Source organism: Melanotaenia boesemani, chromosome 20 (genome assembly GCF_017639745.1).
Source record: "Melanotaenia boesemani isolate fMelBoe1 chromosome 20, fMelBoe1.pri, whole genome shotgun sequence".
Classification (NCBI taxonomy): domain Eukaryota; kingdom Metazoa; phylum Chordata; class Actinopteri; order Atheriniformes; family Melanotaeniidae; genus Melanotaenia; species Melanotaenia boesemani.
In genome coordinates, this window is record NC_055701.1 from 20,698,129 (window position 1) to 20,718,955 (window position 20,827).

The 20,827-nt window shown below is 38.7% G+C and overlaps 3 protein-coding genes across 17 annotated transcripts; 2 read left to right on the forward strand and 1 right to left on the reverse strand.

Moving 5' to 3' along the window:
* The first annotated feature begins 1,488 nt into the window (after positions 1-1,488).
* map7a (microtubule-associated protein 7a) lies at positions 1,489-7,225 on the forward strand. 4 transcript variants are annotated; one of them, XM_041972441.1, is made up of 17 exons: positions 1,489-1,552; positions 1,663-1,778; positions 1,993-2,253; positions 2,766-2,870; positions 3,024-3,098; positions 3,207-3,370; positions 3,459-3,558; positions 3,727-3,843; positions 4,023-4,174; positions 4,271-4,395; positions 4,487-4,731; positions 4,811-4,988; positions 5,068-5,236; positions 5,349-5,453; positions 5,539-5,589; positions 5,719-5,947; positions 6,354-7,225. In XM_041972441.1, exons 3-17 carry the CDS (start codon positions 2,127-2,129, stop codon positions 6,362-6,364), a joined length of 1,953 nt encoding a protein of 650 aa, XP_041828375.1. In that variant the 5' UTR covers positions 1,489-1,552; positions 1,663-1,778; positions 1,993-2,126; the 3' UTR covers positions 6,365-7,225. The 4 variants fall into 4 exon arrangements, with proteins under 4 accessions (XP_041828375.1, XP_041828377.1, XP_041828378.1 ...); XM_041972443.1 differs by lacking the exons at positions 1,489-1,552; positions 1,663-1,778 and adding an exon at positions 1,815-1,884; XM_041972444.1 differs by lacking the exons at positions 1,489-1,552; positions 1,663-1,778 and adding an exon at positions 1,858-1,884 and having other exon boundaries at positions 1,987-2,253.
* LOC121631488 (vacuolar protein 8-like) lies at positions 7,067-11,078 on the reverse strand. The gene is made up of 13 exons (XM_041972463.1): positions 10,828-11,078; positions 10,590-10,709; positions 9,856-9,975; positions 9,590-9,709; positions 9,279-9,398; positions 8,992-9,200; positions 8,869-8,914; positions 8,646-8,779; positions 8,321-8,452; positions 8,103-8,217; positions 7,872-8,006; positions 7,653-7,778; positions 7,067-7,499 (listed from the first exon to the last, which is right to left on the reverse strand). The coding sequence occupies exons 1-13, from the start codon at positions 11,009-11,011 to the stop codon at positions 7,366-7,368; spliced, it is 1,695 nt and encodes a 564-aa protein (XP_041828397.1). The 5' UTR covers positions 11,012-11,078; the 3' UTR covers positions 7,067-7,365.
* A 703-nt stretch (positions 11,079-11,781) lies between these two features.
* Positions 11,782-20,704, forward strand: ahi1 (Abelson helper integration site 1). Of its 12 annotated transcripts, none has more exons than XM_041972393.1 (28): positions 11,807-11,861; positions 12,209-12,285; positions 12,430-12,548; positions 12,839-13,416; positions 13,536-13,618; positions 13,716-13,902; positions 14,173-14,365; positions 14,445-14,540; positions 14,639-14,824; positions 14,929-15,081; positions 15,432-15,564; positions 15,769-15,892; positions 16,175-16,404; positions 16,595-16,704; positions 16,828-16,946; positions 17,073-17,203; positions 17,294-17,434; positions 17,604-17,800; positions 17,922-17,964; positions 18,091-18,143; positions 18,303-18,359; positions 18,656-18,785; positions 19,056-19,114; positions 19,216-19,266; positions 19,350-19,512; positions 19,612-19,688; positions 19,879-19,967; positions 20,145-20,704. In XM_041972393.1, the coding sequence occupies exons 2-28, from the start codon at positions 12,276-12,278 to the stop codon at positions 20,323-20,325; spliced, it is 3,693 nt and encodes a 1,230-aa protein (XP_041828327.1). In that variant the 5' UTR covers positions 11,807-11,861; positions 12,209-12,275; the 3' UTR covers positions 20,326-20,704. The 12 variants fall into 12 exon arrangements, 11 of the variants coding, with proteins under 11 accessions (XP_041828336.1, XP_041828335.1, XP_041828334.1 ...); XM_041972394.1 differs by having other exon boundaries at positions 11,807-11,825; XM_041972396.1 differs by having other exon boundaries at positions 11,784-12,285; positions 18,656-18,773.
* Positions 20,705-20,827: the final 123 nt, after the last annotated feature.

Below are 20,827 nucleotides of genomic sequence, written 5' to 3' on the forward strand. Positions count from 1 at the left end.
GTGAGGAAAGCTGTTGTGATCAGTGTAGCCATCCCAATGGTGGCAAGATCAGGAAAAAGGAGCACGACAAAATGGAGAAATACCAAAGGAAAGCTGGAGAAGCCTGGAAGGTGAAGGCAACAGTAGTTCCTGAGGTCATCAGAGTACTGGGGGTAGTGTCCCCTATACTGGAAGTGACTCCAACAGATACCTTAAGAAACATCAGGCTCTGTCCAGAAATTGCCTACCTTTACTACCAGCTGATGCCAGTCGGGGGGTCTAGAACGTTTATCTACAATGGGGGGACAGGTAGGGCCGCAGACCAGGAAAAATGTCATATATAATGTCATATATAAATTAGACCTTTTTAAAAAAAGAATCTAGATTTCAGAAAACAATTAACTGATTATTACAAAGAAAAGTGGTCATGTAGTGTAAAAAGTAAAGTAAGATTTGTAAAAGTAAACAGCCAGTGATATTTGTGTGTTCTAGAGTTATTTATTCCTGGATGATCCTGCACTGTATGACTTTAATCACTGCTGCCAAAAACCTACACTGCTTTAATAACAAGAGTCCAATTGAGTCCAATTTTATTAGTGTTTCTTCAGCATTATTGGCAATTTAACCTCGCACAGTCATCATATCTGGTGGTTTTATGACTTTTACATCCACTTCATCAAATATGAAAACAGTTTGGACAGACAATTATTATCGCCCACATAGACAGTTGGTAAGATAATGCTGTATAAAGGCTATATTATGATCAGGAACATGGCAGTGTTGATGTAGATCATCATATAGAAATGCAGTTCATGCTACATTTACTTGCACTTGGGCATCTGAGGTAAAGGTCAGTTTACACTAAATATCTGTTAGAATTTGATTGTCTGTTCTTGGGGTTGCACCTGGGGGACCAGTCAGATTTTATACCATACCACTCCTCTAGCTCCGCCTTTGGTGCCAGTGAATTGGTATGTACAGTATATAGTGATATTTAAATGCATACACACCTTGTATCCACTGTCATTTGCAGATCTAATAGCACAAAAACAAACAAACATGCATATTGTAGTAATGTTGTGAGTTTTGTTTGCAGCTTGACTAAAATATGCAAACATTATGTAATAAAAAAAATTAAACCTTAAAAAAGCTAAAACATATTGTATATTGGTGAAATTTTAGCATGCATTATTAACCTCAATTTTACAAAAAAGAGAAAACTTGCCACATTAATTAGAAAATATCATTTAGGAAAGGAAATCTCAAACATGGAAACTAACAAAAAAACATTTCTGAGTGGAGGAAATCTCTAAAAATGACATCACCATTTTAAAAGCTGATTTTAATCTGAAAACACTGGAGGTCATTATTGCCACTGACTAATTACTTCATTTGTTTGTGAAATTTCAGCACTGGTACAGATTAATCTGGCTGAGATGTTTGAATCAAAAGCTGACTTAGGTTTCCTCTCTGTAAAGAAAGACCTCCATCTAGTGGCCCAAGCATTAAGTTCATTGAGAGGGAATCATGGGTATTCTTGCCTCATCCACAGTGTATTCGGCACTGTATCACGGTGAGTTAATGTCCAAGTAATGTATGGCACTGAACGTTATACCACTATATGTTGTCGTGGCAATAATTAATGTGGACAGCTTTCTTCCTTTTTTTATAGTCTTTCTCCAGGAAATGCTGTATCCCCCTGCCTGCTTCCATCCAGCACTCAGAGGCAGGCAGTGTGGTGGGGGAATTAAAGTGACACAGCTACATTATATGAAAGTAAAGCAGAGCAGCTCACAAGGGTGAGATCTTTAAAGAGGGAGTAGCCTTTTTATAGATAGGACTGAGTGAGGCTCGGTATCTCTCCAGACCGTGATAATCCTAAAAGAGACAGAGGAAATTTCCTATGTAGGCAGCATTAGCTAAAAGATAAAAATAAAATAAATCTCCAATCCTGCTGAGAGGTATGACTTGATGTTTATTCTGCATTTCTTTTCATTTGTTTGTGAGGCACAGATGGACCAGCAGCTGATGAAGGAGGCAGTTTCCTGCACAGCCCACCCCAGTGAGGACCCGACGGCATCTTGAAATAGAAATTCAAAGAGGAGGAGAGAAAAGAGAGAAGGGGGGTTTTGAGAGAGAGCATTGGTATGCCAGGCTTAATACCTAGCATGGCCGTGCAGAAGAAACAGAGTGCCATCCCTCCATCACAGGGACCACTTTCTACACGTACAATCGCAAGCCAAAGGGTTGGAAACAGATCTGAAAGAGCAGGAGGTCAGTAGATTTAATCTATGATGTTCTTTAGTTAGGCATTAATATTGTATGAGATCAAAACAAGCCTACCAAGCCAAGCTAGACTGAACAGAAATACAGACAAATACAGAACCATCTGACCACTGGGTCAGAATTTGATCATACTGCAAATATTAATTTTAAGAAACCTTTTGTAATTGCACATTGAAACCATAAACATAAGAAATTGATATTTAACACAGATTATATAACTTATATAGAATGAGCAGAATCATTGTACTCTTAAACGTTAAAGTAACCTATTCATGTGATTTAAGCCCTTATGTGGGGCATCCATAGCTTGACCTTTTCGTTTGCTTGTTTCTGTCATATCCATGGGGACTTGTCAGGTGCTAGTCACTTATACGCAGCCAGTTTATAATGGCTCTTTCATTGAGACACAACCCTAAGGCCAACTAGTCCAAAACATCCACTGTTCAGAGATTTTTTTTCTCCATTGGTTTAACTAAAAACCTTTTTTCCTTCACTTACAGTAAATGGCTTTCATATCAAATCAAATTCACAAACAAAGAAAACAGCCTGTTCTGTCAACAAGTTTGCCCAAATCCGCAACTCGGTTACTCCCCGGGCCACAGCAGGTTGGTTGGAGTGTTATGTTTATTTGGGACCAAGCTTGTTTCAAGCCGCTTACACATTTGCAGGATGTCTGACAATCTGCTATCTCTTTAAAAGTCTGCCTTCATATTTCATTTATTGTAATTCAAAGCTTTTACTGTACGTTGTTATTATAGAAAGTAATGGACTAAATGTTGATGAAAGACTGAAAGCAGCACGGGAAAGAAGAGAAGAGCAACAGAAGGTGCTTGGTAAGTGAGCTTTTATGGTGGTACAGTTTCTGGTACACTGTCCTTCAATTCTAATAATATTAAGATATTAGCATATTAATCAAATTACACTGCTTCTTCCATCCATAGTCTCACGGGAACTGAACAGGTTGGAGAGGGAACAGCGGGCCAGGCGTTACTATGAACAACAGCTTCAGGATCGCAAGAAAAAACTACAGGAGCAAAGGCTCAAAGAGCAGAGGAGGCGTGCAGCCGTGGAAGAGAAGCGCAAAGAGAGGTTGAGAGAAGAGAAAGTGAGTTTTGATGGTGGATTATGTCACTTCTCAACCCCTGTGATTGGACCGAGCAATAACAACACAGTGTATGTTTCTTTGAATACAGGAGCGATATGAATCTGCAGTGCGCAGAACGCTGGAAAAGAGCCAAAAAGCCCAACAGCACCTCAATCAAAACCCAAGAGGAAGGAAGCCCAACAAATATGGTGAGAATACATGTGCTTTCATATACTTTTCTTTTAACTTAATCTGTTTTAACAATTCACATCTAATGTCAGTTCTCTGTGTGAAATATCACGTAACACAATTCTTCTTGGCACGCTTTATCTTTTGCTTTTGCTGTACTTAAAACTTTACACTGATCAATACGCTAGCTCCACGTCGCTTGCCTCTGACAACATGGGAGAAGAATCTGGTTAGTCGCCTTCTTACCCCTACATGCTCTTATCTGGCCAGGAGCAAGAGTGCTGGTTGTCAGTCAGGAGGAGAAGGTACTCACCTCTGTATCAACAGAAAGTGCTCACTGGCTTACTCTGCTACAAGAACCACATTTTCCAAGCTCTCTAACAACTTCCTCTCCTGCATACTGTTTCATATTCCCATCATTTTTCATTGTTACCACCATTTGTGTGTATATCTACCATAATCATGATACAAAACACTGGCTCAGTTGTCCATATATGCCGCCGTGCAGTTTCATACCACTCCATGAACACCACCACTCACAAACCCCAGCACCACTCTGGTTTAGTCCACCACAGGGTATCATCTGTATCCCCAAGTTCCAGAAACAGCCAGCAGGGAAGCATCAGTGTGGCTCAGGTAAATCTCCCTTTTTGTTTAGGCTTACGTTTCCCTGCTAAATAACTATGTTAATACAAGTTATTATGTTCATGCAACTTTTACTTTTTGCTTTAGATCAAAGCAGCAAGACAACAAAATACATTTCAGAGGAACTCATACAGCAGGTCATCTTCTGTTAACACCCATGTTAAATCTGCCACAAGTACACAAAGCAGAACAGTCTGCCCCTCACCAGACCGGTAGGTAAAATCCCAACAATGTTTATTCATTCATAGATAGTGACGTTGATGTGAACAAAGTAGGGCATCTGTTCTCTGCTGGATCTTAAAGGAGTCCCCGAAGATCAGTCAGCAAACATTCAACGCCGCTGCTGCTCGAACTTCCATCTGTTCCAGAGGAAGATGCTGCTGTTTGTGGCGCTGCTCTCTCTCCTGGAAACACAAGGCCTGTTAAGAGATTGGATAAAGGTGAACAGGAGAAACTTAAAAAAGAAAATCCACCAGAGACTCCACGTTCAAACCTGCTCGAGAGACCTCCAGAAAGAGAGGCTTTAATCAGAACAGCAGGAGATGGAAGTAAGCAAACAAAATGCTTATAACACAAAGCATATTAACTCTGTTTTAATTTTTTACTGATGCACGTTAAATATTTTAGGCCCTACCAAAGTGCATCCTCATTCAGCTCCACAGCCACCTGAGATCATGCTCCGGCCCTCTGCTGGGACTTCAGATCCAGAGGAGGCCTCACGTCTTCTCACTGAAAAGAGGAGAGAGGCTCGACTGCAACGAGAGAAAGAGGAGCAGGAGCGCTTGCAACGGGAGGAGGCTGAAAGGTAAACATGTCCACCTACAAGGCAGAACGGCTGCAGCAGCAGGCCATTAGAAGACTAATGTCTTACAATTTATGTCCAGGAGAAGCCGTGAGGAACTGGAGCGCAGGAGAGCGGAGGAGAGGGCTCGACAGGAGGCCGAGGCTCAGCGTCTCATAGAGGAGAAGATGAGAAGAGAGGAAGAGGAGCAGAGACAAGCAGAAGAAGAGAGAGCTCAGGCTATGAGGGAAGCTGCCCTTCTCCAGAAAAAGGTGAACACTGAAAGAAATGTGTCTATAATGTACTGATTATACTGTAAATATATATTTCCTATACATGTGCGTTAAGATTCTGACTTAAACGTTCTTTGTCTGTTTTATCCAGAGAGAAGAGGAATTAGCTGAAGAAAGAGCACGAGCAGAGCAGCTGAAGCAAGAGCGAGAAATAGTTGCACAAAGAGAGGAAGCAGCGCGTCAGGCAAGAAAAAAGGTTTGTAAGATTTGTCTAAACACATAAAGAATAATAACATCAAAAGCTCTTTCTTTGTTTTTTACAAAGCAGTCTTCTTTTCCAGCGACTTGAGGAGATCATGCGGAGGACCAGAAGGACAGATTCTCCAGATACGGTGAGTTTTACTGCTTAGTTTTGAAAACAGTACACTGCCTCAGGTCTCTTATGACTCACAGACAGCATCAACTAATAAAAGGCACAGAGATTGTCCTTGATGAAAATTATTAATCTTTTTGATTCAAAGAATTCTGGACCACTGCGGATCCTCCCAAATGAAGGCCAACCAAAAGAAAACACAGTGCCTGTGCACAATGGGATGATAGAAGATGCTGTCAAACTGCCAGTGGGGAGTAAAACCACACAGCTGGGGCTGAAAAGTGAGGAGGACATGGTACCTGTTGTGGCCTTTAAAGAACGCAAGTCTCTCAGAGCACTGTCTGGTCTGGAGGAAATCCAAACCCACCAAAGAGCAGGTGAGAAACATCTCTGAAGGAAACATGTCCTCGGGGAGGGAGAACTAATTCAACAGCCTAAATTTGGTATATTTTGGATCTGGAAAGCATCTAATTAGCCTAGTAACTCATTTATATGCCATTATTGATAATGTTCTAAAAATCTGCCCACAATCAAGCTCTTTCATTCACTATAAAGTTAGTTGTGCATCAGCTTGGAAACTAAGCTGTGAAAATCAAGAAGGGTTTTGAAAAGTTTTAAAAACTTGCTTTTGAAGCCAGTGAATAAGTCTCTTAATGCAGTGATGCATCTGTTAGCCCTTTAATAGAAAATGTAGCTATGCATATGCATATGTTCAGTTCATGTCTTTTTAGTGCTTAAAATTGTTCCTTGATATATTTTGACTCTCTGTGTTGCATTGTTTAGAAGTCATCTGAGCACCTGCAGAGTGGTCCTCCAATCAGAGACTGCGCTGGAGAGCTGCCTTTTCTCTGTGAAACAGAGCACACTCATTTCGCTGCCCCTCAGCACCTTGAAAGAGCATGTAAAACTAATGCCTTGCCTCCCAGCGAGGACATCAGTATCACTTTTCTGTGTAGAATGAGTGGCACAAATATTACAAGCTACATATTAATCTCCTTAGTACAGCAGGGTTCTGATCTAAATAATACTATCCAAAAGTGCTGTAGACCTAGTTAGTGCAGATAGTTTGTTGGTAAATGCAGTTAATTAGTTATGAAGACTGTTGCCTCTGTGATGTACTAGAAATAGCCATTCTATCACAACTTGTCCAGTGCTTTCTGCTTGTTGCTGATATTACCTACAACCCGTGCACTTTTCCTTCCTCAGATTTTGTCGCTGTGGAACTAGAATATGTCAAAGTTGCAGACTTACGCCAAGAGCAGAGTTCAGCACGTTAGCGGGATATGACTTGCTGCATTCCAATCTTAATCTTGGACTTTGTAAACTATAGCAATCACTTACTGTATTTCAAAGCTGCTGCAGGAATATAGCTTCCAAAGACTTTTGCTTCGATTTTGTGTTTGTGTGGTTTTAGAGGATACAAAGTACAATGCGTTTCTTGCACTGACTGCTGCTTTGATATTGTGCAATCATTTCACAAGGCAAAGTCTTAGGTCTGTAGTTTACATAGGTTTATTATAATAGAAAGCATTAAAAATGTGACTGATATTTAAGATTTGATCTTGTTGCTTAAGTACTGCTTATGACTATCATATGTTAGCTTGTTACAGGGGTTAAAATATGTGCCATATTTGAATAAAGTTGATACTATGCCACAACTTTGCTGTCTTTTTCAGTTAATTGTCAAATGTAAGTTAAAAAAAAAAACAATAGCAATATAAAAGCAAAAAAGTATGGTTAAAAAATCTTGTTTGTCAAACAGTGAATGTAAACACTTTACTCAGTGCTGAGTAAGTTAGGGGTTAACAGAAGATGGAGAGGAAGGCTGAATCATTTCCAGCAGCTGTCTGGTTTCTTCTGTCTGTAAATGCACGTTCCAGATCTCAACTTCCAGTTCACTGTCACTCAGCAGTGATGAAAAGTCTCCATCTAGAGTGAAAAGGGAGCAAAATGGAGCTTAGCATTCCTTTATTAAATGACCTGTTTATTTTTAAAAAATGCCTATGGGTAGCTGATATGCTCCAATACAGTGATTATAGTACTTTCAGTTACCACATACATAAATATATAATAAATACAAACCTTTTTTTAGTATGGCTATGGTAGCCATGCCAAGCTGCTGGAATTTAACATCTTTATTTTTGAGGAATAGCAACAAATACTTGGACATAGTTTTAAAGTGAGGCCTCAGCAACTGGATGAGCCCTTCTGTGCAGAATAAAAGAAAACCACTGGTAAATATTCATTAAAGAAAAAACAAACAAATGCATTGTTCCATATTTACACATGACAGGAAATTACCAATCATTTCAAATTTGCCAATGATAGATGCGCAGTTGTATGACAACTGGGAACTTCTTGTCTGTGCAGACAGCTCCACCAGTCTACAGATGTGCTCTGGGGTTACTGCTATGGAGATCTTTCTCCTAAGCTGATCTAAAATAGCAAAATATGTTATTTTTTAGAGGTTTTTTGCAACTCTCACCAAACACCCAAACCAGAGAACACTTACTTCAAGTCCAGGTCACTTACTATAGCTCATTAGATGATGCAAGCATGATGTCAGATACAACAATGTCGCATCTGACAGGAATGGAGACAAAAGTGCCCAGAGGAGTCCTGATAAGCACAGACTGTCCATCACAGCCTAGATCATATTGATAAGAGATCAGATTGTATCAGTCTTAGACATGATGCACAAATAAATCAGACATTTGACAACATTATAACTAATTGCAGAATCTGTGTACCTGCTCACCCATGCAGGAACCACACAGGTCCACTATTATCTTGCAGCTGTGTTCGATTGTAACACAGCTAGATCTAGGATGATGAAGCAGCTGACTGATTTCTTCCAGAAATCCTTCACTCACCAGGATGTCCTAGAATCAAATCATTGGATAATTATGCAAATTATAATGTGAAGTGTATGCAGTCAGTATGGTCACATTAACAACTGCTACTAAAACAAAAGAGAAGAAAATGTATTTGATTCAACCATTTTATAACAATAAAGCATCAAAGAATGTTCTCAGCTTTGTCATTAGAGTGATTCATGCGAGTAGGGAATCATACTTTGTTTGAAGGGTGTGCAGTCAGTGTTGACAGCAGTGTTAAGGCTGAATCTATCCACACAGGAGTGGCAGTTTTCAGCAGTGCCTTAAGAGGCAACACACAGTTGAGCTCCATCAGCTGTTCGTGGATGAGTACTACACATACAAATGACAAAGCTTCTGCCTCAGGTATGGTATTAATATCTGTCTTTTTTTTTTTATTTTGTTATTGTTGTTTAATTTACCATTCTTTGAAAGAGTTTGCAGACATCTGCACGCTTGGGCTGAATTCTGAAAAAAGAATAAGCATATTAAGAAGAGCTGCAAAATTACCTTCAAATTCTGATATGCACTTAAATTCACATTACCTTCTGCACAGGAGAAGACATGAGAGTCAAAAGAGACTTTGACAAATAATGGCCCCCAATGCTGAGCAACTTCTGGTGATGCTCCTGGAGGGCAGCAATGTTGCACAATGCAGTGCAGCTGTAAAACTGAACCTCTGAATCCGAGGACTGCAGCAGGAGAACCAAAACAGGAATGGCTCCTGCTTGACACAGAATCCTCGCTGACCAGTCTAGAAAAAGAAGAGAACCTTTATTCAGCAGCGATAAAAGGAAAACTAACAAAGCAACTTTTCAAAGAGTGCACTCACCTGAGTGTGTGAGATGCAACAGAGCCCACGTTGCATTCTGCTGTATTTTTGGATCGTAGGATTTTGCCAAAGCCAACAGAGGTATGATTCCATCCATCAAGAGAGAATCTGTATTTGACTCTGAACAAAAAGAAAGACAATATCAACTGGACTGGACTGCACGTGGACTTTCCAATATTTAGTTGAACACAATCATGTCTGAGTGCCAATATGCATGATAACAAAATTAGATGTTTGATACTCTGTGTGTACATATTTCTGTATGGATTATGTTTATTTTAAGTACTTAAAAACTTAAAATCTTTACCAACCTGAAGATGCCAACATGGCAACACAGGCACAAGAATGACACTGAGCTGTAGGATCTCCAGACTTGAATAACTCCAGTATGGGCACCAACATCCCCATTTCAATCATCAGCTCTTTACAAACTGAAAACCATATTTCACAGATAAATATGGTCCTCTATTTCTTATTTGTTGTAACAGGTGGGCGATTAAAAAAATGGTTTAAGATTATGAATATATGAATAAACAGACCATTAGATTCTAGATACCACAATATACTTGCATCTCACCATTATTTTTTACTAACAGATTGACCAAGGCAAGAGAAATGGTCTTTTGCACGTCCTGGTCACCTGATAAAAGCAAGGCCATGACTGGTTCCATGAAGGCACATGGCAGAGAAGATTTTACTGTAACATACAACCAAAAGAAAAAGGAAAACATGAAAGGGAATCAGTTTATGATCTCCAAGTTGAACACTAAAAAGTACTAATGACGCCAAAGATAAAATGTTATAGCTCTGCATGACTTATAGGTAAGAGAAACAGATATTTTCTGTGCCCTTTTAACAGCTAAGCAATCACAAGAATCTGTCAACTGTTTCATTTAAGTAATTTAGATACTACTGCATAATTTGCACTAAGATGATCATCACAACGATTTGAATCATGAGAAAATATTTAACTTCCAGACCTATACATGAGACAGCTTGTTTTTAGCAAATGTTATAACTGAGTATATTGAAAACTTTATATTGAAAAAGATCATTTCTATCTATATTTATATAATGTAAATGTATTCTACTACTTTTATATAAATGTTATCTTAGCGTTTTAGATGTCAATGTCAAAGCTGGGGGCAGAAAAAAACGGTTGGAAATTTGCATGGCTGTTTACTGGTTTTACCAGTTAGGTTACTTATCTTGTCAGTGAGTGAAGGGCAAACATTCCCATTTTATATGCCGCTCCTATTAAATGTTATTGCTATTATGAATATTATTAATAACACATAAATCATTACTCACGTTGATGACTTATGTGTAAATAATACATGGCTGCAGCCATCTGCAGATCAGCGTTTTGTGAAGCTGAGAGTCTGCTGAGTGCTTGGAGGCCTTCTTCACTAAGAAGCTGAGTTTCATCGTCTGGAAAAAGAACAAAATTTATTTTAAACTACACATAAAGATTTTCAGTCAAACACGAATCATTTTTCCAACTCTTAATACTGCCTGAGGAGGAAATTCATGAATTTTAATTTCCTACCATATATGAGATATAATGACGACAAATCGCGAGCCGTCCTCCTCTCAGGTGTAAAACAGGTGCACCGGACAATGGCTCTGAAAACTTCTCTTACTTTAAGCTCTAACTCTCCCCAAAATCTCCTCAAACGAGCAGCAAATTCTTTGAGCAATCGAGAACAATTGTCGCAAAACCCTGAAGCCATGTCTGCATCTTACACAAAAGCTTATGACATTTGCCTGATCCATGCAACCAGCATAAGGACACGCCTATAGGTACGTCACGTGACCGAGGAGGACACACTTTACTGTTTAGATTCTTTAAGCTGTACTACAAATAAGGGACGCAAATAACTTAGTAAAAAAAACATTAATTTAATCAGGCATGTACAAAAGTTATTCATATTGGTGTTTTGGAACAAGTTAATAGAATATCAGTTTGTAAAATAGGCGTACATTATTTATAGAAAAAGATTGATAAATTAGTGAGAATCCGCCGTCCATTTGGTCCATAATTCCTTCTTTTACAAGGATGACGCCCCTGTTATGGAAATGCATTTACTTTGGATGGCAATTGGTAAGACTGAACGATAAGGTTGATCTGCCTCATTGCCATTTTTGTGAAAAGTATTTGAAATTCGCATGAACATAATTTCTGATACCAATATTTGATGAATAAAAAGTAGAACGCTTTTACGTCACTTTAAAATCTGTCATGGTCAAACTGGTATGTTTTTGTCTCTTGCTCGCTATTTTGAGACCAGATTAATTAATTAATTAATTCATTCATTCATTCATTCATTCATTCATTCATTCATTCATTCATTCATTATTGGAGCATGAAAATCTTCCAGTTGGTTTTTAAACGCAGCGCCATTTTTACGCACATTACGTACTTACGTATTCGTGCCCTCAAATTTAATTGGTGAAATTGTTGTTTGTTTATCTACGTAACTAACTGGGTCGTCACGCTCCGCCCTCATGTTCACCCTTGTTGACTTGGAAACCATCGAAAGCGTCGTCAGTATAGTTAGAGGACAGCACGAGCACTGCTGGGTATATAAATCAGTTACCCATAAGCAACCCTTTTAAAAAAATACTTTTAATGAAAATTGGTTTCATTTTATACCCCAGACTTTTTGCTAAATAACCTAAATATTTCTGTAACAACGATATTACGTTACCAAAGCCAGTTAGCTGCTATTAGCACTTAGCAAACTAGCATTTGAAGTAGCTTACGTTTGTAGTTATCTGTTAACTTAAAAAAGTGCTTTTTCATACACTGTTTCCACATTATTTAAGTAATACCTTATACAACTCGATACGGCTATCTCTGGGTGTTTTAGTGCCCGGTAGGAATTACTACGTATAACGGAAACATTACCTTTGTTATGTACTTTTAGAACTAGCCTTCCTCCGTGGATTATTTTCCTTTTCTACTCAGAATGAGTGTTATTACGGTGCCTGAAAATGCCAGCAGGTGAGTTACCAAATGTCCTTCACCTCATTAGTGGTGGAGCATGTATGCTCGTCCAAGAAAGGGTCACACACCAGTCATCAGTTGATGTCAACATAGCCATCTCTGCACCATCTCATCAAATATGATTAATATGGTTATTTCCAGGTGGGAGTGAAGATCGGGCAAGCACCCGGGAAAGATTTAATGAGGTGTTCAAGAAATATACTGCATCAGAGAAAAAGAAGTCCAAGAAAAAAACTACAGAAACAAAGGAGACGATTGTGGTATGTTATATTATGTACTGTCCACACTTAATGTGTGAGCACTGTCACATCAGACATTTGAGATCTAAAAGTTATGTGCCGTAATACTTGCAAAAAACATACAGAAAATGTCTTAAATCTATTTCTGAGCTGTTAAACTCGTATTCTGCATCCAGCTGAAATTGCATAAGTCTTTCATCCATATTCTTCAAAATATACTCACAGTACCAGATCAAGTATCCTAAAATCTTATTAGTGAATAACATACAATGTCTGTTGTCATCTCTGTGCTCTTTTCCCTTCTGTTTAAGCTTCAAAATCTGAAAAAGAATCTCAATCTTGAAAAGGACACAGAAGATGATGAGACCATCCTTCAGAACACATATGACCCTGAGCAGGGCAGCCCCCGCTACACCAAGAATAAAAGGAGAGAGAAGGAGGTAGCAGAAAAGGTTAATATCAACAGCAAAAACGAAGAAGAAATCACATCATCAAAGTCTAAGAGGAAGAGCAAAAGAGAACTTCCCTCCCTCCCTGTACCTGATGAGATTTCAGGTTACAGCCAAGACAATGTAGATTCTTCTAAATCTGAAATTGCTTTGGATCGAGATGATGCTGGTTGTGGAAAGAAGCCAAAACGGAGAAGCAAGAAGGGAAAAAGCAAAGGGAACACAGAGGCTACAGCAGAGAGCCAGGTGGAAGATTCAGAAGATAAACTGCTGTATGAATACCAGCAGCAAATAGCACAGGAAGAAGAAAGGACTCTGAAGAAAACAAGGGTCAAGGAGGAAGATGAGAGTGTCATTTCACAAAATGTCACCTTAAATAATGACACTGGGAAAAAGAAAAAGAAAAAGCTCAAATCTGTAATCACAGAGTCAGATGTGGGGTGTGTATAGTTGTTTTTATAATATTGTTTTTAAATACATATTAAGAAACAATATATCAATGTAATTTTGCAGCATTTTGAAGTATTTTCTTTTTCTATCTTTTTTTTAATGACATCAGGGATCAAGATGAAGATCAGGATGCTGATGTAGAAAATGAAACAGAGTCCAAGGGAAAAAAGAAGAAGAAGAAGAAAAAGCATGGTAATTGAGCTTTTTATTATTGTTTATTAGAAAGTGTTAATTAAAAGTTTGAAAAGTACATACTGATGACATTTATATTTTATTCTTCAATTTTTAGTGGTCAAAGAAGAAAGCGAGACAGAGCAAGAAACATCAGAGAAACCAACATTTGATGACAACCTTGTTTTGGGAGTCTTCATCCACAGAACAGATCCTCTTAAGACACATTTAATGATCTCACACCCCATGGTGAAGATCCATGTTGTTGATGAAAACACAGGACAATATGTGAAGAAAGAGGATTGGTGAGAATGAATTCTCTAAGACCGTACATTATAGGAGTTGAATTCAGTGTTGAACTGTCTTCTCTTAGTTGTGTCGCTATCATCTGACACATTTTTTCTTTGGATCCCTGTATCTTGAAATATTTAAACCATTGATATTTTTTAATTAAAGTTAGACAAGCTCAATAATTATTACGCTGCCACTTATTAAAGATTTTAACAGATTTAACTGTATACCTCTAGTGTTGGGATTTTCATTTGAAACTGAAATGCTTTTTCTTTGTTTTAAAGCCATCGACATGTCTCCTCATTTTATGAAGGAGAGAAAGTTGACCACATTCTTCCCATCATGACCCAGCCTTTCGACTTTAAGAAGAACAAATCCATCATACCTGAGTGGCAGGAGCAAATAATTTTTAACGAGCGTTTTGGTTATTTTGTTCAACAAAATAATGAAAGCCCCAAAGTCATACTCTTCTTTGAAGTAAGATATTTTTCCTTAACAAACCATTCAACAATAATTTAACATAACATAACATAACATTCTGATTGTTTTCATAAAGATCCTGGATTTTGTGACGATGGAAGAGGCCAGAGCAAACATAGATGTTGACAAGCACGAACGAGGGTTTAGAAAGATTGCATGGGCATTTCTTAAGGTAAAGTTTTCCGTCTTGTCATGTAGAAAGAAAACAGTAGTTTGTATTTGCATCATTTTCCATTGGTAAAACTTACTTCGCATTTCTTCTAATTTCAGCTTGTTGGAACAAATGGTGTTCTGAATATTGATAGCAAACTTCGTCTTCAGCTTTTTTGCCCTCCTCATCGGGCAAAGAGACAACCTAAAACAGTAGAGGTGTTTGAATGGTGGCAGAAGTACCCAAGAATCAAATACGCCTCCACTCTTTTTGCTACAGTGAAAGGGATTAAACTACCTGAACATGTAAGTTTTGTTGCTGCTCTCTTGCTGCTGAAAAGTAGAGCTCCTCTCTCTGTAAATCTCTATTTTTGCTTCTATGTTGACGTTAAAAATTGTTTGCCCTGCAGGTGGACCCTAGTATCCGATCTATGATGGCATTACAGGAGGAACGAGGCAGCACCTCCTACAGTGAGCTGCAGAACGAGGTCACCAGGAGAATCCTGACACAACCTCCTGACAACAAGCAGCCAGTCTTGAGATGGAGCAGACTGCCTGGTCAGGTCAGTAGATGTCACCCATGTAATGATTATTTTATGATTGTAAAAAACTGGTTTGACCCTCAGTTTTTACAAAACAGTGTTTTAGATTGCGTGAAATTTAAGATACCTCATAGGACAGTACAGTGGCGCATAATTGTCAGTATGGACTGATTTGCTTGGAGTGGAAAATAAAATAGAATTTATCTTGTATATTTCTCTGAAATCATCTTGCTTCCTTAATGTACTGCTTTTTGTAAAATCCTGTTAACTGACATGGCACATCAGTAAGCAAAATTGAACTTAAAATATGTAGGCCTGATTTAGGATGTGAAACAACTTAAAAATATCTTGCATTTCCTTCTCTGTTGCAGGTCTGTCGGATACCTAACAAGCACTTTTTGGCGTTCCGTGGTGGTCAGATGGGATGTTTTACTGTCCTGTTTTCTCATGCTGGAACCATTCTGGCTGCTGCTTGTGCTGACAAAGATGCTTTCCCTGTTGTAGGTAAGCAACGCCTGTGCAAAACTACTGATGCTGCTTTGAATGCTCAGCAGAAATTTCAAACCACTTAATGTACCCATTATGTAGCATATAGTAATTAACTGTTCTGTGATGCCACCTGGGTTCTCAAAGGTCTGTGCATGTAGGAAAAATACACGAATATATTATTTATAAAGAACAATCTAACCTGTTTATTTTTTTTTTTAGTATATGAGATTCCCTCCGGCAAGGTGTTAGCAGCTTTCAGTGGTCATCTGAAAATAGTGTATGATCTCTGCTGGTCCAGAGATGATCGTAGCCTGTTGTCTGCCTCCTCAGATGGAACTGTGAGGTAAGTTTGTGTTTTTAAGATAAATGAAAAACTATAATAACACACACGCAACTAAGAGAGGACTCCTACTAATGGTGACTGAACTGATACTTGCTTTTTTTGTAGCACCTCTAGGGGCGTAAGAATCTCTCAGTATTTCATTCACTGGGCCGTGGTTTGTGGTTGCTTTGGTTTTGCCTTTAGCCAGTGGAGATTTTCTGTCTCACAAATTAGAGCATATATTTCTGCTTTATTCTGCAACATCAACTTGCGCTTAAAGATCCTGTCCATCTTTTCCCGCAGAGAGTGGAATGTTGAGAGGCTTCTTGGGTCAGCCCAGAAGGTGCTCACTCATCCTTCCTTTGTGTACTGTGCTCAGTACCATCCCAGCACACAAAACCTGGTGGTTACTGGGAGCTATGACTCACTGATAAGAGTGTGGAGACTTGATGTGGGGGATTTGAATGGCCAGTTGCTGCAGGAGTTTGAGGGCCACAACAGCTTTATCAACACAATTTGTTTTGACTCTGAAGGTACAGTACATTATTGTGTTGTTTCATGAGTGCAGAATGTCAATATAAGCTCTTTAACCCAAGGAAGACCCACAGATACTTACAGCTCCTCACAAGACAAGAATGAATGCAGAATAATGGCTGTCATATAAGTTTTAGTAAATTAGATTGTGCCTATAACTGTTTCTTTTGTTATATTTGTTGTAAAAAGGAACAAGAATGTTCTCTGCAGACAACATGGGCCTCATCATTGTGTGGAAAACTTCAGTAGTTGGCGGCCGGCAGCGACAGCAGCTATGTCAACACTGGTGTATAGAGAAGGTTCAAGAGTTCATTTTATTATATAAGACAGCTTTATATGGTTTATATTTGTCTAATTAAATTTATGCAGGGAAACAGTAATGTTATGCTGTAATTCAGAATGCTTGCTTTGACTATTGGCAGAAAATTGATGAGAAAGACCTTAGTGGTGTCCCCATCAACATGCTGCAGCTCCATCCAAATGGACGATGCCTGCTCATACATGCCAAAGACAGTGTCCTGAGGATGATGGATCTCAGGATGTAAGTAAAGAAATTCCATTTAAAATCACAAATATAGCAAATAATTTTATAAAGAGTCAAATGAAAATGTAATAAGTCAGTTGCATATATTATGTCATTTTTTGGTGTTAAATGTTTGTCTTTCAGTCTGGCTGTGAAGAAATACACTGGAGCCACAAACTACAGAGAGAGGATTTATAGCACTTTCACTCCATGTGGGACTTTCATTTTTTCCGGTAGTGAAGATGGGATGGCATATGTCTGGAATACTGACACAGGTGAGGATCTTTTCTGTTGTAATAATGAAACCAGTAGGCTTTTATTTTCAGTTTTATGTAAGGAATTTCTTGTTTGCTCTTACCTTCCAGGTGACCAAGTCGCAGTCTACTCTGAGCTTTGCTACCCAACTGCTCTCACCGGCATCTCTTTCCACCCTTACGAGAACATGGTAGCTTTCTGTGCCTTCGGTCAGAGCCAGCCTGTGCACGTGTACTTATATGATCGCAAAGGTTTGTGTTATCATTGAAAAAATGGAAAAAAAAAAATAACCAAGTGCCATCTTTGTTTTCTCTGCCTGTTGCTTCTGAATCACTCATTAACTTGTAAATGATTTTTAACCAACTTTGCAATTTAAACAGTCCCTGAAATACCCCACACTAACATTCTTTCTATTCTAAGCAGTTTCTCAGCTGGAGATGCTCAGTACCAAAGCAGCAAGCCGATCAGCTTCCTTAGACCCCAGAACAGTCAGAAACACTCCTGACCCCATGGCGCTGCAGGACCCATCTGCTTCTTCAGCCTTGGATCAGTTTGCTCAAGCAGCAAGACTTGCTATGAAAATGCAGTTTGTTAAAGAACGTCTGGATTCAGTTCTTGTAAATGCTCATTCTCTATAACTTAAAAATCAGTTGAAATCAGCACAATATTAGATGTTATTTTTGCTAAGTATTCTCACAATCAGGTAAATAAAAACTCATATTTTCACCCCATTTTTAGGAGCAACACCAAATGTCTTATGCCTCTGGATTCACTTATCAAGGTATGTTGGTAAATAAAAACTGTTTCAGATTACCAACTTAATTAAGGCATTAAACTTACTCTCTCCCATGTTTGGGTTCTGCTTTCATTTACATGGAGAATAACTTCTTATGATTCTTGTTTACAGACAAAATGGGTGCCAGTCACACAGAAAAGAGCTTTACATCAGATTCTGGCACAGTGAGTGTTTTATTACCTTGATGAGCTCTTTCTGTCAACAGTGGCTTTGTTCTTGATACATTTGTGCTGTTTTGAGAAAGAAAACACCACATTGGCGTAATAAGTTACTGAATGTTTATTTTTGATGATCAACTCAAATCTTCACCCTCTTGGGTTCAGGTTTCTGTTATAAGAGAGATCACAGTGCTGCCAGAGGCCACCCCTGCACCTAAGAAAGTCTAGTATACCCTTCTTTATGCACAATTAGTCAGTAATAGTTTTTTTTTGTTCCAAATTTATTTTATTGGAATACAGAACTCTCAGTATACTGTTACACTTTAATTTCCAGGACACACTCACTCTGTCCTGTTTGGTATTATATATGTTCCTTTATCGTTGAAATAAAAAGTTTAGATTTAATTTGATTCAGGCATCAGTATAGGGCTCCTTGTATGGACTTTCACTTTAAATATAAAATACATGAAAATAGCTGCCATTGTTAAATGCAACATGAGTCCAACTTCTTTTTCCAGATGGGATTAGATGCCTCACTCCCACCTCCATCTCTTCTGTCGCCACACTCCAAGCTGCAGCTTTCTGGTTCTTTGGCAGAACAGCTTATCCCCCAAGCAGCTCTAAACACACAAAACCGTGAGTGGCTTGGTCAGTTAATCACATTTTTTCCACTTGTGTTGAGTCATTGATTGGCTTTACTGTGGCTGTGTGACATTTAAGATCAAATGTTTTGAAAGGTTATATTTGGAGAATGAATTGCATAAGGTAATGCAGAGGAAATGCTTCCAGCATTGTGGTTTATAGATTCTAAAGTATGTGCACAGAGCTAGAGAAATAAAGCTTGTTACCGTGTCCACAAGTGATTACAATAACTTAATTGTGTAACTTTCCTGTGTTGTTTTTGTCTTTTAATTGTAGGGGGCTTCAGTCCAGTTGGTCAACGTCCTAAAGGAGCTTCATCTTTTAGGCTACAAACGGTAATGCTTCATTCTCTTTTTTCTTTGCAAACCACAATAAATGCCGGTCTGCCAAATAGCATTTCCCACCTGAAAGACTGAAGTAGTTTTTTCTACATCAGACACCTCCGGGCATGCATGCAGAAGCAGATTCCACCCCCTTTCAACAAGTGGTAAGTATCCACTGTAACACTGACGTCAGACCCAGGTACCACATGCACTTTCCAAGTGTCCTGTCTTTGTGTTCCTCTTCTAGGTCATTTCCCTCTGTGACTACAGAGCGACTCGGTCTGACGAACTGACCATTCGTCGGGGTGATATCATCCACGTGCTGTACAAAGACAATGACACTTGGTGGTTTGGCCGGTTGGTCAGTGGGTTGCAGGGATATTTTCTTTCTTCTAACGTAGTAGATCAGAGTAAGTTAATTTTATTGTCTTGTGGTAAATGTGTTCTTTTTGAAGTACACGCTTGTACCTCAAACTCTTAATCTGTGGTTTTGGTTATTTTTGTGATAGGCAACCTCACTGAAGAGCTTGCAGAGACGCATGCAGCTTTGTCTGAGGGGACTATTGAGAGGTCAACACCAACCAGGGTAAGAAAACTGTTGAATAGGGGAGCCCAAGTCCGGTCCTCGAGATCTACTATCCTGCAACTTTTAGATGCATCCCTTCTTCAAAACACCTGTATCCAATGGCTGAATCCCTTCATCCACATGTTATTCATCTGGTAATGAGGAATTCATTTGATTCAGCTGTGTTTTTTTCCACACTCATCTTTTGAAGGTATCTGCTGCCGTTAGTTCTTCTGGAGAACTTCGGTTTCTCTCTGAGCCGACTCTTTCAGACACAGAACCGGAGCTGACCGACACCAAGTAAGAGGCTTATTTTATGCAAATCCTGCTCACAGCATGAGGCATGGCTGTTAACACTATGCCCGGCTAAACGTTTAGCTCCTTTTAGAGAAACAGAGTAAAACAAGACAAAATTAAGACAGAAATATTTTGGTAAGGAGATTTTGAAGACTGATTGTGAAATATGGTTTCCCACAGAAGTAGAAGGAAAAAGAAAGTGAAAAAGCCAGGGGTCCCAGCAGCCTCGTCTCAGGCCACATTTTCAGATGCAGATGCTTCGGGGTCGACCAGAAGCAGGAGGAGAGGCAGATCAGCAGACAGACCTCTCCCAAAGAGGCCGACGGGTCAGTCTAACTGTGCCTTTGAGCCTGAAACATGATACCCGAACCCATGGACAAATACAGATGATGCTGCATTAATCTCTGTTTTCAAGGTTTCTTTTCTTTCTCTTTGTTTAACAATTATATATTTTGGATCTTAATGTTTTAGTTATATATATATATAACTATATATAATTTTTATTTTTTAACACTAAGTATGCTTATATTCTGTACTGTATCTAATACAGATTTTTTTGTGAATTTGTTTATTATGGAAGAAGCTGCAAAACAGTATGTTTAAATAATGTATAAAAAATTGCCTAATTTTGCAGAAGACACACAGGACACAAGGCTTCTAAAATATTGTAGTTTCTACTTTTGTACAAGTTTGTACGTTAGATTTTTCATAGCAATAAAAATAGACAATATTAATTTTAACTGTGTCATTTATTCCGTTATTCCTTCCTATAGAACACATGGAGGATATACTTTTTACATCTAAACTAATTCAAACATGCTATAAAGTAGGTTTGTTAATGGAGAGGTAAAGTGACTGATTAG